This window comes from Lucilia sericata, unplaced genomic scaffold (assembly GCF_015586225.1).
Source record: "Lucilia sericata isolate MDLA Ls3-8-SP2 unplaced genomic scaffold, ASM1558622v1 Contig000129F_arrow, whole genome shotgun sequence".
In the NCBI taxonomy this organism is placed as follows: Eukaryota; Metazoa; Arthropoda; class Insecta; order Diptera; family Calliphoridae; genus Lucilia; species Lucilia sericata.
The window spans coordinates 205,983-223,346 of record NW_023994161.1 but is presented as its reverse complement, the minus strand read 5'-3'; the positions used below and the strand labels follow the sequence as shown (position 1 = coordinate 223,346).

Below are 17,364 nucleotides of genomic sequence, written 5' to 3'. Positions count from 1 at the left end.
TTAAAGTTTTCAATGAAAATAAATAAATAAATAAAGAAAAGTAGGCAAAATCAATGTTAAATTAATAAAAAATGAATAAATAAAAAAGTAGGTAAAAGGCAATTATTAAAAAAATGCATTATTAAATTATAAAATCAAGTTGAAAATATGTAACATTGTGGTAAAATTTAAAAATAAAATAATTATTAAAAAATTAAATAAAGTAATGAAAATAAATAAAGAAAAGTAGATAAAATCAATGTTAAATCAATAAAGAAGTGAGTTAAAAAAATTAAAGTTTTTAATGAAAATAAATAAATAAATAAAAGTAGGTAAAAGGCAATTATTAAAAGAAAAAATGCATTATTTAATTAAAAAATCAAGTATTTACATATGTAATATTGTGGTAAAATAAAAAAAAAAAGAAATAAAAAAAAATAATTATTAAAAAATTAAATAAAATAAAGGTTGGACGTCGTAACTTTTCTAAATTAACGAGATTTAAATTAAACGGTAGCGAGTTTTATGCCACAACGATAAAATTATCTTGACGTAACGGTAAATCGGTTCATTGAACGTCGAAACGTTTCAAAAATAACGAAATTTTATTAAAACCGTAACAAGTTTTTCGTGGCAATGAAAAAATTATCTTGATGTAATGGTAAATCGGTTCTTTGAACGTCGAAACATTAAAAAATTGACGAAATTTTATTAAAAAGGTAACGGTATTTCTGTGGCAACGGTTAAATAATCTTAACGTGACGGTAAATCGGTTCAGTTGTGTGTATTTAACAAAAATGTATTTATTTCTATAGTATGATAGTGTGTATTTAAAAACTACACACTATCAATTAATCAATAATTTCATTAGCGAATTCTATAATGAGCAGTTCATAATATCCTTAAAACTTCAATATATAAATCAATTAAGTATATCGACATTTAGCTAAAATTTGAACAGATTTTTTGCTTTTATAATAATTATTGTTCTAATATCCCTCATTTTCATTCAAAAAAGGCTACAAAACTTATAAATTTTCTTATAAAATCATTTCCATTACATTAATAATTTTTTATTCATTAATTCTGGTGTAGGGTATAATATAGATTGGCCGACTTTATTGTATTAACACTTAACGCGCGGGTATCGGTAGCACCAACCTTGTATAATTGTATAATACAAAAATATTAATATAAAATTATATTAAAAAAATATATATTATTCTCAAGGTAAGATTTTTGTTTAATATTTTATTATTGATTATTTTTTCAACATTTATCAAGATTCGCTTATTTTTTGAAATCGATCCATCATTACACTACACACTTCTTTCTACTTTTATAACCTAAAAATTAAATTTTCCAAAAATTTAAATTTTATTTCTTTATTATTTATGAAAATATACATTTTTTATTTCGAATATAACTAAAAAATTATGTTAGAAATTCACATGTATGTAGTATATTACACAAACCAACATAAATAAGGGAAAATGCAATAGGAAATTATATTAGGGTTAAAGTCCTTAAACATCATCTGTAGCATCTCCAACAAAAAGTCAAAACATTTTGTTCCTTAATAAAATGTTCTTCTCAGCTCTCTTCTCACACGTAAACCACAAAAGGGAAGATATTTAATTCCCTTTGTCTCGTTTATTAAGTAAGTATTCTTTTTAAGAATTACTATGATTTCTTAAAGGAATTATATAGAAAAATATAAACTATAAAAATGTAAGGAATTGCAAAAAAACAAAAAAAGAAATATTTAAACTAAAAACACATGTTTCAAAAAATATGAGTTGAGTAAAAAATTAGAATTGTAAGTTTCTAGCTTCTAAGGTGGCGGCATCGGGAAAATATAAATGTTTCGATAATAGAAAGGACAAAAATGCTTGACCGCCCACGACCAAGAAAAGAAAATATAGTTTTCTTTTGCGTCCGCCAGTATAATCCAATTGTTGGGGATTGCCATAGGGATCATAATTAATGGCACCGCTGGGATTTGTTGGTGAAGATTCGTGTAAAACTTTTGTTTTTAAAGTACGTAGCTGTAAATAAAATAAATAATTAGTATATTTATCCTATTTACATATATTTAACTAAATCTTACCAAAAAGAAGCCCAAGGATAAACTGCAATATAACAGTGCCATGTAGTAGCCAAAACCATGAAACAGTGTGCTCACCAGCAAACATGCCACAATTGTAACAAATTTATAACCCGAAAATGCCAATAGATCCAAAGTTTTTAGATTCGTTTTAATATTCACCACATACAAAGTAATCGAGTAAACAACCAATTCAAAAATACTTGAAGCCAATGCACTCGATGCCTCAATGCTTAGTTTTTCGGGTGTGAAACGATTCTGTAGACCCAACATAAGTCCAGCCACAACAACATAAGTGATAAAAGCCATCGTGGGTATATATAAATCGGGTGCATTAATATCGTAACGTGGCTGGACGGGCTGTTCTTGATCGTATTTTAGGGACCAGTCCTGTAAGGAAAGAATATGAATTATATAATAATGATATTAAAAATGTTTGAATATTAATTGAAGGGATTATTGCAGTAATTTGGTATGCCACAAAATTGAAATATCGAGAAAATCCATTCAGATTCCAATCCAGATTTCGATATCGAATCGTGTAGCATGTTACTGCTGCAAGCAGTATTTTTGTTTAATAATAATATTTTTCATAATTTATTTTTTAACTTTATAAAAAAATCCCAAATTCTGTGCGTAAATGTAAAATACCCAAAATCCCATATAATATATTGTTTCTAGTTATTTTCTGGACGAATTATATATCAAATGAAAGGTCGAATATATATCTTTTGATATGATCATTGCCTTTGTCCTTTGATAAAAATGTTTCTCGTTGGATAGAAAATTTTCTCTAGAATATAAGATTCGATCGAAATGTTAAAAGATATTTTTTACCCAATTTTAGACTTTTCAATCGATTTCGGCATAGGTTCCCGCACATATATTCTTTATTAATATAAAGATTTAACCAGTTACAAAAAGAAAACTTTTCGAAAGCATGTCTGATAGAATTTTGCCTGACGTCGCTACATCGACATCGCTATTTATAAGGATTTAAAATAGGAATGGTTTCAATTCCAAAGTTATTATTCAAATGGTTTTTTTAGCTTCTCTAAATTTCTAATAGGTATACAAAAACTATATATTTTTGTTTTAAAATTTAATGAAGACTCAAGTTTTTAATAGATTTCAATAACATTTTAAATATTGAAAATGGATTCATTCTGAATTAAATTTGTATTTTCTCTTTTATGAAAATAACATCTCCTTTGATCGGCATCGAATTCTTTAAGAGACATAATAAAATTTCGAAGTGACGAAGTAAGTGTTAATTCATGCTATGATTTCGAAAAATTAATTTTTTATTGATTTAACTAAAATTTTAAGATTTTAATTATTCAAGTATTTCCGAAAATCTTCAAACTAAAACTGCCCTATAAAATAATATTACTAAATCTTACCTTGTGTGTAAATGGGAAGAACAGCAAACGTAATTTATTAATCACATAATTATTATCGACAGCAAAATAGTACTTCAATTTGGCCACCGGAACCCATTTTGTAAATTGATTCTCTACCAATTGTTTACCTTGATCGGCCAGACGTTGACCATACTCCATAGCCATATCCTGGACAATCGGTTGTTGGAACATGGCAAATTGTGGAAATTGACCAGCAACTCCCGGCTGTTGTGGTTGAGAACCGAATGGAGCTCCTCCAGGTACAGAACTATATTGTGGAGGTTGTTGGGGTTGGGGAGAGGGTGAGGCGTAACCATAGTTTTGATTTGGCATAGGCATGCCACCATTATTGTAAGCATTCCCCTGTGGTTGTTGCATTGGCTGTAGGGGGGCACCATAAGAGCCAGCACCCATATTACCACCAGACTGCATCATAGGATCCAAAACAGTGGGACCAGTTGCGGGCTGCATATAGGGTGAAGCATTTGGCATGGGAGCAGCCGGACCCATAACATTAACATCACTAACACGTTGAACTTTACGACCAGGACCGGAAGCTTAACAAAATTTATATGAAATTAGTAACATTTCTTTTACAATTAATCAATCATTAACACAAGGCAAAAGAACAAAGGAATTTTGCAAGCTACAAACATTGGACAATATAGTAGAGGTTCAACGTAGGCTAAAGACAGCAGATACAGGAAAACATGTCATGATAGGCGTTAGACATTTTATTGCTTTGGCTAACACACTGTTAGTAATTCGTCATAATTTTATAACAAATAATAGGCAAAACCAAGAAGTTATTCTATTAACAAAAACTCAATAAATATTAATGCAAAACAAACAGCTATTTGTTGCCATTTGTGGACTTAGTTTTAACATTTTTTCTTATAACAATCTTTATTTAAGGGTGGTGGTACTTGCGTATATTTCCTTGGTTTTTTTCCTTACAATTTTCCCACTTACGATTCCTTATGCCTGAATTTGGATTATTATACATTTTGAGTTTCTTGTTTTTAGCTTTTTAAAGGCTAAATGTGTTTTTAGCTGATAAAATTATTAAAAAAACTGTTTTTATTTCTAATAATGCAATAATTCTTCTTTTAACCACATCACCAATAGCCGCTGTTACTAAACGGTTGTTATTTTTAGCACTTTTACTACTTTTTTGCACGAGTTGTGTAGAATTAGTACTAATTTATGCAAACATGCATTACAACGACGACTACAGCTGATGGATGACGTTTACAATTGTTTGGGCTTATCGGCTGTGACACTGAGAGAAAATTTATAGTTAAAATGAAAGAAATTGAAAAATTTGTTATTTTAATATAGATATAAATTTGGGATTCTGTTGTATTTTATGAAAAGTCGAGTTTTAGAGTTTTGAAACATATAAAAATTGACATTTTTGCTTCAAATTGCAACTAATTTAATTGCAATAAATTTCAACTATTTCCGTTTTTAGACCTTTTTCCTACAATTTCTTACAAGATAGTCGACTTATCAATTTTGAGTGGACTAAAAAGTCGACTTCGAAATTTCCGACAATATGTTATTTTAAAATCGATTTATAGAACCCAACAAGATTGTTGTTTACTAGTTCAAAAGTCAATTTATAGAACACTACCAAACATTTTATTGTAATTTCGGGACTTTATATGGAAAACAATGAATAAAAGTGAATTTTTAATTATTTTATTTGATAAACAAAAACTAATGGTAAGCAACTTTTAATTTAGTTAGTACAATCAAATCGTTTTAAATTTTCCGATTTGTCCCTCTACCACCAACATTATTACTTATTATTATTAGGGTTCTATAGTTGAAACGAAAAGTCGACTTTTCGACTTTTTTCATTTTATGAAAAGTCGATTTTTCGACTTTTCGATCTTTTTCATTTATTTAAAAGTCGACTTTTAGACTTTTCGACTTTTAGTATTATATAAATGGTCGACTTTTCGCCTTTTTCCGACTTTTAGACTTTTTTCGACTTTTCGACTTTTTCCGACTTTTCGACTTTTTCGACTTTTCGACTTTTTTCGACTTTTTTCGACTTTTTTCGACTTTTTTCGACTTTTTCCGACTTTTCGACATTTTCCGACTTTTCGACTTTTTGATTTTTTACGACTTTTTGACTATTTTCGATTTATTTCGACTTTTTTTCGACTATTTTTTACTTTTTTCGAGTTTTTCCGACTATTTTAGAGTTTTTGACCTATTTTCCACTTTTTTAAAATTTTCGACTTTTATCGACTTTTAAACTTTTTCCGACTTTTCGACTTTTTCCGACTTTTCGACTTTTCGACTTTCTTCGACTTTTTTCGACTTTTCAACATTTTTCGACTTTTCGACTTTCCTATTTTTTGACTTTTCGACTTTTATTTACAAAGTCGACTTTTCGACTTTTTTCATAGACGATAGTCGAGTTATCGACTTTTTTGGAACAAAATAGTCGACTTCGACTTTTCGAATTGAAACCAAAACATCGATGTTTACGATGCATCGATTAACATCGAGAAGCTCTAATTTATAAAACACTACCAAACATTTTTTTGTAATTTCGGGACTTTATATTGAAAACAATGAATAAAAGTGAATTTTTAATTATTTTATTTGATAAACAAAAACTAATGTTAAACAACTTTTAATTTAGTTAATAAAATCGTTTTAAATTTTCCCATTTGTCCCTCTACCACCAACATTAGCGATTCGGTTAACATTTTTAGTACCAAAATAACAGCACTGTACCACTACTATCAGCTTAGTAGTGCTTTAGCAGTGAGACCGGTTAATTCAAAGTGAGTGCAATTGCGTAGTTTTAAATAAAATTTAAAATTTGCCAATAAAAATTTTAGTAATTTCTAACCGGTAAGTGTAAAAATAAACAAATTTCGATAAAAGTTTAATGGAAACTAAAATACTGATTGACTATACAAAACTAAACTGGATAAAAAACTTCAAAGACAACAATACCATGAACAGTAAGTGGGAGGTTATGGAGAATTAGTAAAAAAAGTATTTTTGCAATATGGATATTTAATTATAAATTTTGCTACAATTTCGTAACATTAACTTATTAATATTGTTTGCTTTGAATAAATACATAACTACTTGATAAATTTTCATTGAAAATTAAATGTGATTTAGCTTCCAGCAGGTTTTTATAGTAAAGCAACACGTGGGTTTCTTGTATGGTTTGTTAGACGTAGTAAGCTCTTGGAAACAGATACTTATTTTAGATGTTTCGAAAATCGTGTCTATTCAACTTATTTGTTTATCCAATAGGTTTTGCCCACATGTGTGTTTGGGAAATTTTGTGTATTTTTCCATAATTTGTTCTTTAGTTATTAAAAAAAGAAGGGAATTATTGAAAAAAAAAAAAAAATTCATAGATCATTTTTTGTTCAAAGTTGGCTCTCTTTTGAAAACAAATGTGCGTGAGAGAATAGTAAATGGGTTTTTTACGAGGGTCAGCTAAAAAGTTTTAGAATATACATATGTAGGTGTTAAACGAAAAAGATTTAATGTATTTGAATTGAAATACAATGATAGTTTAAATTTTTATGAAAATCAATAAAAAATTACAAAATAACCCCCCCAGAGAATTGAAATAAGAAATCTGAGGGACATACGAAATCATGTTCTAAACAATAACACTTCCCCCAAGATCTAATTCTATTAAAACTGTTTGAAGTTATTAAATGCTAGGTACAGAATTAAAAAATAAAAGTAGGTAACTACAATAAAAATAAAAGTCAGAATAAGCTGAATTTTTTGTTGATCAGTCCATAATAACCTAAATTTAGTTATAAATGGAATATAAATAATCATGGCGATATAAAATTTAAAAAATTGTGATGAATGGTCTATAATTGTTTATAGCTCCCATTTAAATTTCAATTTTGATAACATTCTAAATTAGTTTTGTCCAGTTTCTTGAACAAAATGTTGAATTTTCGAAAATACCTTTTGAGATTACAATAAAAGACTTTTTTGTTTGATATCTGATCGATCACAGATGAGGTAAACAACAATTCTTTGAATTTGATATAATTCAAAATCAAAATATAATTTAAATCTTCTAAGAATTTTGTAATGTTTTCACTGAGGAGATTGGTTGGGTTTTATATTTTTTGATCTTAACTATAATAGAGATTTTTTAGATTTATACAGAACTATAGATTTCTCCAAAACTTTTTTTTTTTTTAAATATTTTACACACAAATTTTCTTTCTTGTCCAAAATTGTTATCAATTTTATTTTCATCTTGTGATGAAGGGTACAAAGATTCAATATAGTCGAAAAGACACTGTTATTTGTTTTTGTTTTAATTGCTGATAAATAGGTACCTACATACATACAGTGTCTCACATAAGTATTCGAATTTAGGTGTACTTTTAAAAGAAACATAATTTAATAATATTTATTGTGTGTAAAATTAATAATTAAATTTGACATATTGTCTAGAGAGTCCTAAGTTTTAATATCACACTCCATATAATTTAGATAATTTACATTTACTTAAATAAATTTAACTTTTTTTAAAAAAAGTCCATAAAATTACTTCACAAAAGTATTCGAATTTTTCCTGTATTTCATATTTGACCATATTTTACGAAACACAAAAATTAGAATCGAATGGTCTTTTTGCTTAAAATTATTTCAAGGGGTTACTATCAACCGAAAGGATATATTTTTGGCCCATTTGGCCCACAATTTTGGGGCATTTGTACCATCTTTTCATATAATATCATTAAAATGACGATTTTTGACCATATTTGCCATTTTTTTCTCTTTTTCCAGAGATAAAACCAAAATTTAATATTGGGATTTAATAGATTCCTTGAGGTATCTAAAAATAATAATTTTTGTTATAAGGACCTGTACTTAAACATTCCAAGATATATTTTTGGTATCGTTCTTCTGTTTCTAATTGAATTATCTGGATCTTAAGTCCCTTTTCGTACCACTAGGATCGATATTTTCCGACAAAGTTAGCTAGTATATATTGTAGATATTAGCACTAATATATTTTAAATTTTCAAGACATCGTAGTGGTATACAACTCAAAAACATGCCTTAACAAAATGTCATCCTATACAGTAGATTTCAGTTTTTACTACTCATAACATTCACGATTATGTTACCCATTACAAAAACGCTGTATGTCCAAAATTTTGGGTTTATTTTGATCATAGTAGATAATATTTAAACAGAAATCAATATTTTTGAGTTAGACCATAATGATATGGTGACATTCAGCCTAGAGACCAATGGTTATAAAAAGAATGATTCCACTATATTGAATGGCGTTTCTTCGAGGCATGCTTTGGAGTTGTACACTTCCACAATATATTGAAAACTTAAAATGTATAACAGCTGATATCTAAAAAAATATATAGAAGACAAGTTTCCCCGAAAATTTTTGACCCTGGTATTATAAAAATGGACTTGAGTTCCAAAAAATTGAATTAGCGATAGAAGAATGATTCCAATAATATATATTGGAACGTTTAAATACAGATTTTTGTAACAAAAAATATTATTTTTAGATACCCCAAGGGGTATATTAAATCCCAATAACAAATTTTGGTTTTATCTCTGGGAAAAAGGAGAAAAAAATACAAATATTGCTAAAAATCGCCATTTTAATGATATTACATGAAAAGATGGTATAAATGCCCCAAAATTGTGGACCAAATGGGCCAAAAATATATCCATTCGGTTGATAGTTACCCCTTAAAACAATTTTTAGCAAAAAAAACATTCGATTCTAATTTTTGTGTTTCGTATAATATAGTCAAATATGAAATACAGGAAAATTCTAAATTAATTTAAGTAAATGTGATTTTTTCAAGTTTTAAAAAGCGTGATATCAAAGCTAAGGACTGTCTAGACAATTTAGCAAATTAAGTTATTATTTTTGCACACAAAATATATTATTAAATTTGGTTTCTTTTCATATTAAACCTAAATTCGAATACAAAATTTAAATTAAAACTCTTTTTAAAAAATCTATTATAAACATTTTTATAAATTAGTCTCATACTATTAAAAACAAAAAAAAAAAAAAACTCAGAATGATGTAAATCTGTTAAAAAATCTACAAAATTTTAATTACAATTTATTTTCAAATAATATTTGTGCAAAAATGATCTTGTTGTGAGGTATTTTTATATTTTCAAATTACTGATAATTCCTAGCTGGGGAGAGGTTAATTGTAATGTAAATAAATTCTGCAAACATGTATAGACGTTTAAGGCTTATCACCAGGGCGATTATAAGAAAGGTCAATAAAATCGATTGATTAAAAACATAATGAAAAATAACAAGACGGACTTAATGAGACAAAACTGACTTGTGGAAAACAATTTAAAATTTGAAATACTTTTGCAATTGCAGTTGCGGCATTAAAACCTAAACGGAGTATATTTTTTTTTAAATTAACATTAAAATTTAATAAGAATAAACAAAAAATATAAAATGGCTGCTAAACGTATTGGTAAGTAAATAAGCAAATTATTAAAAACTTATATCAAAGATAATAATTCTTAATTGAATGTTACTTTCAGCTCTCCTTAGTGTTTCGGATAAAACCGGTTTAGTTGATTTTGGTAAAACCTTAAATGGTTTGGGTTACCAATTGGTGGCTAGTGGGGGCACTGCTAGCGCTCTACGCAATGCTGGTCTTAGCGTTAAGGATGTCTCTGATATAACCGGTGCTCCTGAAATGTTGGGTGGTCGTGTCAAGACCCTCCATCCTGCTGTGCATGGTGGCATCTTAGCTCGTGTTACTCCCTCCGATCAGGCTGATATGGAAAAACAAAATTTCGATTATATCAGTGTGGTAGTGTGCAATTTGTATCCCTTCGTTAATACTGTTTCCAAGCCCGATGTTACTGTGGCCGATGCTGTTGAAAACATCGATATTGGTGGTGTTACTCTCTTGAGAGCTGCTGCTAAAAATCACGATCGTGTTACTGTTATCTGTGAGGCTGAAGATTATGCCAAGGTTGTCGCAGAAATTCAACAAAATGGTGATACCTCTTTGGAGACCCGTAAACTTTTGGCTTTGAAAGCTTTTACCCATACCGCCACCTATGATGATGCCATTTCCGATTATTTCCGTAAACAATATTCGAATGGTGTTTCTCAACTCAACTTGAGATATGGTATGAATCCCCATCAAAAGCCTGCACAAATTTTCACACAATTGGAAAAGTTACCCTTGCGTGTGGTAAATGCTGCTCCTGGTTTTATCAATCTCTGTGATGCTTTGAACGGTTGGCAATTGGTTAGAGAATTGAAAAAGGCTTTGGGTTTACCAGCTGCCACTAGTTTCAAACACGTTTCTCCCGCTGGCGCCGCTGTGGGTAATCCTTTGAGCCGGGAACAAGCTAAATTGTGCATGGTTGATGATTTGTACGATTCTTTGACCCCACTTGCCACCGCTTACGCCAGGGCTAGAGGTGCTGATCGTATGTCATCTTTCGGTGATTTTGTTGCCCTTTCCGATGTATGTGATGTTGTTACTGCTAAAATCATCTCCCGTGAGGTGTCTGATGGTATTATTGCTCCTGGTTATGAACCTGCTGCTTTGGAAATCTTAAAGAAAAAGAAGAACGGTGCTTACTGTATTTTGGAGGTATATTTTGTGCAAACTTAAGTACCAATAACGATTTATTAATTCCTTTTATTATTACAGATGGATCCCTCTTATGAGCCTTCTGCTTTGGAATGCAAAACCATTTTCGGTTTAACTTTGGAACAAAAACGCAACGACGCCGTTATCGAACCTTCACTTTTCACAAATGTTGTTACTAAAAACAACAAGTTACCCGAAGCAGCTGTACGCGATTTAATTGTCGCCACCATTGCCTTGAAATTCACTCAAAGTAACTCGGTCTGTTATGCTCGTGACGGTCAAGTTATTGGCATTGGTGCTGGTCAACAATCTCGTATTCATTGCACACGTTTGGCTGGTGAAAAGGCTGATAACTGGTGGTTAAGACAACATCCCCGTGTTGCTGGCATGAAATTCAAGGCTGGTGTTAAGCGCGCTGAAATCTCAAATGCCATTGATAACTTTGTTAATGGTACCGTGGGCAAGGATATGCCTTTCGCTCAATTCGAAGCCATGTATGAAGAAGTACCTGCTCAATTTACCGCAGAAGAGAAATCTGCCTGGCTTAAGGAATTGAAAGGCGTTGCCTTAGGTTCTGATGCTTTCTTCCCCTTCAGAGATAACATTGATCGTGCTCACTTGGTGATTTTTAGCAAGTTTATATTCATTTGTTTATAATATAAACTTTATATTTATAAATGATTTTTTTTATTAATTTTTAACTTCTCTTGCAGAGTGGCGTATCCTATATTGCCAGTCCGTCTGGTTCCACCAATGATGCTGGTGTCATTGCTGCTTGTGATGAACATGGCATTATTATGGCTCACACTAATTTACGTTTGTTCCATCATTAATTTTATTTGTTTATAATTTCTTGTTCGCTCAAATCTTTTCGTTTAGTTTTAAGTAAATTCATATTTGAGATTTATTCAGTAAAAAGACAATAATAAAATATTTTAATCTAAATTAAAACATATTTTTATTAACACTTTAACAGTTTCATGTTAAATGTGTTAGTTCAATCAAATTAAGGGTTTGAAGAAAAATGGCGGTGGTAGAGGTTTGAATAAGGACGAGTTAATATTAAAGAAATCTAGGTGTCAGTTATCTGTTGTCATAAGAAAATATTATTTTCAAATGCAGTATATATTTACAATAAAAATCCCCAACTTCTGAATCTTTTTTATACCCTCCACCACCATCAGTGGTGATAGAGGGTATATATAAGTTTGTCGTTCCGTGTGTAACACCAAGAAATATTCATCTAAAACCCAACAAATTTCATGGGTCCTCATGAAATTCTGAGTCGATTTACTTATGTCCGTTTGTCCGTCTGTCTGTCTGTGTAAAACACGCTCATGTTAAAACTAAGTACAGGAAATCAACCAAATTCACCCAAAGTATTTATTATTATCCTAAGCAGTTTGGTATTGAAAATCAGCAAAATCGGTTCACAACGTAAAAAGTTATGAGTAAATTTCAGACTACCTCGAAAAAAATTACGTTTTTTTCCTAATTCTTTTGAAGTTTTCTCAGAAACTACCAAAAATATTGCGATGAATTTTGTCACACTTTACTTTTTTAGGTTTTTCAGTGATCAATTATGTTCAAAACCTTTACAATCGATCCAATATTTCCCATAGCCCCCATACAAAGGTATATATTCCCGGAAATTAGTTTTTCGTTAATAATTCAATCAAATATATCGGTATCAACACCAAATTTTGTACATACAAATATATTATGAACAGAAATTATACTACCAACGTAGATCTCAGTCGGTCCACAATTGGTCATAGCTCCCATATAAGGTCCACTTCCGAAAATCACCTAAACGCACATATTTCATTGATGAATAAAGCTATTGTGATAAAATTCGGGCTGGATATGTTGTGTGTACATGCAAATCATTCTACCAAAATTTTTTGCGGATCAGTCCATTATTGGTCATAGCTCCCATATAAGGCCCACTCCGAAAATCATTTAAAAGCTCATATTTTATTGTCAAATAAAGCTATTTTGATAAAATTCGACACAAATATGTTTAGTCTAAATATAAATCACTCTACGAAATTTTTTCCGGATAGGCCCATAATTGGTCATAGCTCCCATATAAGGTCGACTTCCGAAAATCACTTAAACGCATATATTTTATTGAATTATAAAGCTATCGGGATAAAATTCGACACAAATCAGTTTTGTACAAATACAAATCTTTCTACAAAATTTTTTACGGATCGGTCCATTATTGGTCATAGATCCCATATAAGGCCCACTTCCGAAAATCACTTAAAAGCACATACTTCAATGTCAAGTAAAGCTATATTGATAAAATTCGACACAAATATGTTTTGCTTAAACATGAATCACTCTACGAAATTTTTTCTGGATAGGCCCATAATTGGTCATAGCTCCCATATAAGGTCCACTTCCGAAAATCACTTAAACGCATATATTTCATTGAATTCTAAAGCTATCGGGATAAAATTCGACTCGAATATGTTTTGTGTACGTACAAATTATTTTACAAAAGTTTTTACGGATCGGTCCATTATTGGTCATAACTCCCATATAAGGCCCACTTACGAAAATCACTTAAAAGCACATATTTCATTATCAAATAAAGCCATCTTGATAAAATTCGACACAAACATGTTTTGCCCAAATATAAATCACTCTGCGAAATTTTTCCCGAATAGGCCCATAATTGGTCATAGTTCCCATATAAGGTCCACTTCCGAAAATCACTTACACGCATGTATTTCATTGAATTCTTAAGCTATAGGAATAAAATTCGACTTGACTAAGTTTTGTGTACATACAAATCATTTTATCACTTTTTTCTCGGATCGGTCCATTATTGGTCATAGCTCCCATATAAGGTCCACTTCTGAGAATCACTTAAACGCATATATGTCATTGTCAAATAAAGTTATCTTGAGAAAATTCGACACTTGTATATTTTGTCTTTACATAAATCACTCTACGAAATTTTTTCGGATAGTCCCTTAATTGCTCATAGCTCCTATATAAAGTCCACTTCCTAAAATCACCTAAACGCTCCTATTGGAGTAAAATTATACTTGATCTTTTTCTGCATTATACGAAATTGTTTCCTGATCGGTGCATAATTGGTCACAACTCCCATTAGTGTTTATAAACCGGTTAACCGGTTAACCGAAGAACCGGTTTTTATTGCATATTTCGGTTTTTCGCAAACCGGTTTTTTTAAAACATTGGTTTTCGGTTAACCGTGTTATCCGGTTTTTAAGTCTCGGTTAACCGATTTCAAAAAAATCTAATTTTTAGTACAAAATTGTATGTTTTCTTTGATTTTTTATTGTGATTTTTAAAAATTTTGGATAGTTGTGATTGTTAAACAAATGTTAGGAAATGTTAAACATATACTATGCATATAAAATGGAGATTTACAATTTCAGACAATCAGGAAATTAGTAAAAAGTTGGCATTTAAACCAATAAAAAATTAAGTATTTAAACAAATTCCAACCATTATATGAAGAAATTTGTTACTTATTAAGACGAATAAATAACGTTGATTATAAAATGCACTTCCTTGTTTACTGCGTGAGTATAATAAAAATCGAGAAGTTTGTCAAACGTTCTCAAAACGGATTTTATTTATCGAAACATAAGGGTAATTGTCACTGTCCGAGAATTTATGCTGCTGGGGTTTTTCACAAACTGTAATGGCGCTTAGGTTGATTATCAGGAAGTAAGTAATGACACCTGTCAATATTCCTAAGTGTCATTCACAGTAATTTGAACAACCACAGGCGTAGCGAGCGGAGGGTGGTCACAATTAAAGCAGTGGCTCAATGTCTATGTCGAGACAGTCGTCGTCTACTTCCGTTCCCGATGAATCGTCGCGAGCCTGAACACTATTTATACTAGTGTTGGACATAAAATTTTTTATTGATATAGATGCATTATATATTCAAAGGTCAATTTATTCCTCCTATGGCAACTTCCATATACCTGACGAATCAATAATAACTTCAGATCTGTATAAGTTTGCTTTCTTATGATATATTAAAAATGAAATTTTTCAACTAAATATTATAATATTTTAAAGATTTCCAAACATTTTGGTTAACCGGTTTAACCGGTTTTTTTGTACTCGGTTAACCGACAAACCGGTTTTTTAGAAATGGTCAATTTTCGGTTAACCGAAAAACCGGTTTTTCCAAAAGTCGGTTTTTTATAAACACTAACTCCCATATAAGGGCCATTTCTGAAAATTACTTAAACGCACATTTTATACACATGTAGGTATAAAATTTGACATAAATGTGTATTTTGTATATATGTATATAAATCATTATACGGAATTTTTTTCGGACCGGTCCATAAGTTGTCTTAGCTCCCATATAAGGTTAACTGTTGAACTTAATACCACTTAATTCGTTATTAAATTATTATATCCGGATAAAATTCGACATAAGTATGTTCTGTGTATAGATAAATCATTCAAAATTTTTCTAGACATAATCAAAATTAGTTCGACAAAAATTTTGGCGAGTTATCTAAAAATTAGATAGTTAGATGGGTTTTAATAAAAAGTAGCTTGCTGGTGGAGGGTATTTAAGATTCGGCATAGCCGAATATAGCACTCTAACTTGTTTATTATATTGTTGTTTATATCCATTATTTACTGAATTTTCTAAAAATTGTGTTTTTTGTCTTTTAAGACAAGACCAACTTAACGTTTTTTTATACAAAAATCGATTTTTGATAAACAGTAAATAAAGAATTATCTTTACAGATGATTTAAAGTTTCTTATATAAAACTCCAATCGTATTGATTTTAGAGTTTTTCAAAGATTATAGTCGATTTGAGATTTTTCAGGTAAAACTTAATTTTTGATCGAAAATCTATTTTTTAAATTGATCTAATTGATCTCAATTTTTTGTTATTTACGACCACAAATTTCTACTACTTTCTCAATTGTAAAAAAGCACTTCTGATGAAAATGTTCACACAAATGATCACAGTTTTCAAATGCTGTTAAGAAATTCCAAGATTTATTTCCAAACAATTTCCTTTCATCCTTCTGTGCATGACTTTAGTTCAATAAATCGATCATTGTTATGATTGCTTACTAAAAATAAGATCAACATTTTCTTTTTTCTATTTGAAAAAAATCTTGTATATTATTTTTAAATTATTATTAATATTTTACAATAAATTTTCTTAAAACTATAATTAGTCAATAATGAATAAATCAAATAAATTTAATTTTACTTAACACGAGTTTAAAATATTGTTAAATATTATATTTTCTTTCTAATATTAGAATTGCAACAATAATTAGTAAATATTCTTCTGCTTATATAAAATATGTTTATTTTTAAATGTATTTTATTTAAAATTTAATTTCAAAATTTGTCTCATTACAAAATAAATGCATAATTCAAAATGTGCAACGTAATAAAATAATATATTAAATAATAAAAAAATTAAAACTTATTTAAAAACTATGGAAGTTGTTAAACTTAAATATTAAAATTAAATTAAAATATTTATTGCAGCACTATTTTAGTATAGGTTTTAGTTAATATTTTAAATCTTCTGATTATTTATCTATTCTGCACTTGATCCCCGATTTCAAAAACGATCTTTGAAGGCCTTTTTTTGTTTTTTGCAAAATATATTGCGACAATTGCAAACGAATACACAAAAGGTTACAAAGAATATGACCACAGAGGCAACGACTAATGCGATCGTAGTGGTTTGATCATAGGTCTCTGTTGGATCAAGTTTATGATCTTGTGGCAATAATTGATAATCGACTAGCACTTGTGTACCGTTTGGCGGTGGGCAGGGTTGTTGCACAATAATCTCTTGATGTTGCACCTGTAAATAAAAGTAAATTAAAAAGATGTTTAGGATAAATATTCGTTTAACTCACCTGTTTGTTGCGACACAATTGTAAACCAGCTGAATTGGCTAAAGTTTCCACACTATACTCATCTTGTACTAAAACTGGTAAAAGCCATTTTTCAGGCGATATCAATTCAGACCAAGACCATATTTTTGACAAATTTTTGGGATGTACCGAATAACCACCCACTGCGGTCAAACCCAAGGTAATTAAGGTATTGACAATCATGGCAGAAACTTTGCAAGGCATCAAATGAGCACAGAATAAGGCCAAAGTTTGGATGACGGTAAGATAAAGCAGCATATAACCTGAGATTAGAAAGTCAAATTGTTTTTTA

The 17,364-nt window shown here is 29.8% G+C and overlaps 3 protein-coding genes across 6 annotated transcripts in view; 1 reads left to right on the top strand and 2 right to left on the bottom strand.

Moving 5' to 3' along the window:
• Positions 1 to 1,551: 1,551 nt before the first annotated feature.
• LOC119600939 (protein YIF1B) lies at positions 1,552 to 4,646 on the bottom strand. Of its 2 annotated transcripts, none has more exons than XM_037951541.1 (4): positions 4,462 to 4,646; positions 3,490 to 4,046; positions 2,090 to 2,476; positions 1,552 to 2,027 (listed from the first exon to the last, which is right to left on the bottom strand). In XM_037951541.1, the coding sequence occupies exons 1-4, from the start codon at positions 4,493 to 4,495 to the stop codon at positions 1,791 to 1,793; spliced, it is 1,215 nt and encodes a 404-aa protein (XP_037807469.1). In that variant the 5' UTR covers positions 4,496 to 4,646; the 3' UTR covers positions 1,552 to 1,790. The 2 variants fall into 2 exon arrangements, with proteins under 2 accessions (XP_037807469.1, XP_037807468.1); XM_037951540.1 differs by having other exon boundaries at positions 4,447 to 4,641.
• Positions 4,647 to 6,218: 1,572 nt separating this feature from the next.
• On the top strand, positions 6,219 to 12,088 carry LOC119600937 (bifunctional purine biosynthesis protein ATIC). 3 transcript variants are annotated; one of them, XM_037951539.1, is made up of 5 exons: positions 6,219 to 6,366; positions 9,901 to 10,000; positions 10,071 to 11,143; positions 11,204 to 11,774; positions 11,857 to 12,088. In XM_037951539.1, exons 2-5 carry the CDS (start codon positions 9,982 to 9,984, stop codon positions 11,898 to 11,900), a joined length of 1,707 nt encoding a protein of 568 aa, XP_037807467.1. In that variant the 5' UTR covers positions 6,219 to 6,366; positions 9,901 to 9,981; the 3' UTR covers positions 11,901 to 12,088. The 3 variants fall into 3 exon arrangements, with proteins under 3 accessions (XP_037807467.1, XP_037807465.1, XP_037807466.1); XM_037951537.1 differs by having other exon boundaries at positions 6,220 to 6,366; positions 11,204 to 11,764; XM_037951538.1 differs by having other exon boundaries at positions 6,265 to 6,296; positions 11,204 to 11,764.
• Positions 12,089 to 16,397: 4,309 nt separating this feature from the next.
• The window catches only part of LOC119600934 (ATP-binding cassette sub-family G member 8), a 45,817-nt gene continuing 44,850 nt past the window's right edge, over positions 16,398 to 17,364 (bottom strand). Inside the window, exons 11-12 of the mRNA XM_037951534.1 lie at positions 17,055 to 17,335; positions 16,398 to 16,999 (exon numbers count right to left, since the gene is read on the bottom strand). Coding sequence (XP_037807462.1) covers positions 16,751 to 16,999; positions 17,055 to 17,335 — 530 coding nt within the window. The 3' untranslated portion in view covers positions 16,398 to 16,750. The remainder of the gene's footprint in view (positions 17,000 to 17,054; positions 17,336 to 17,364) is intronic.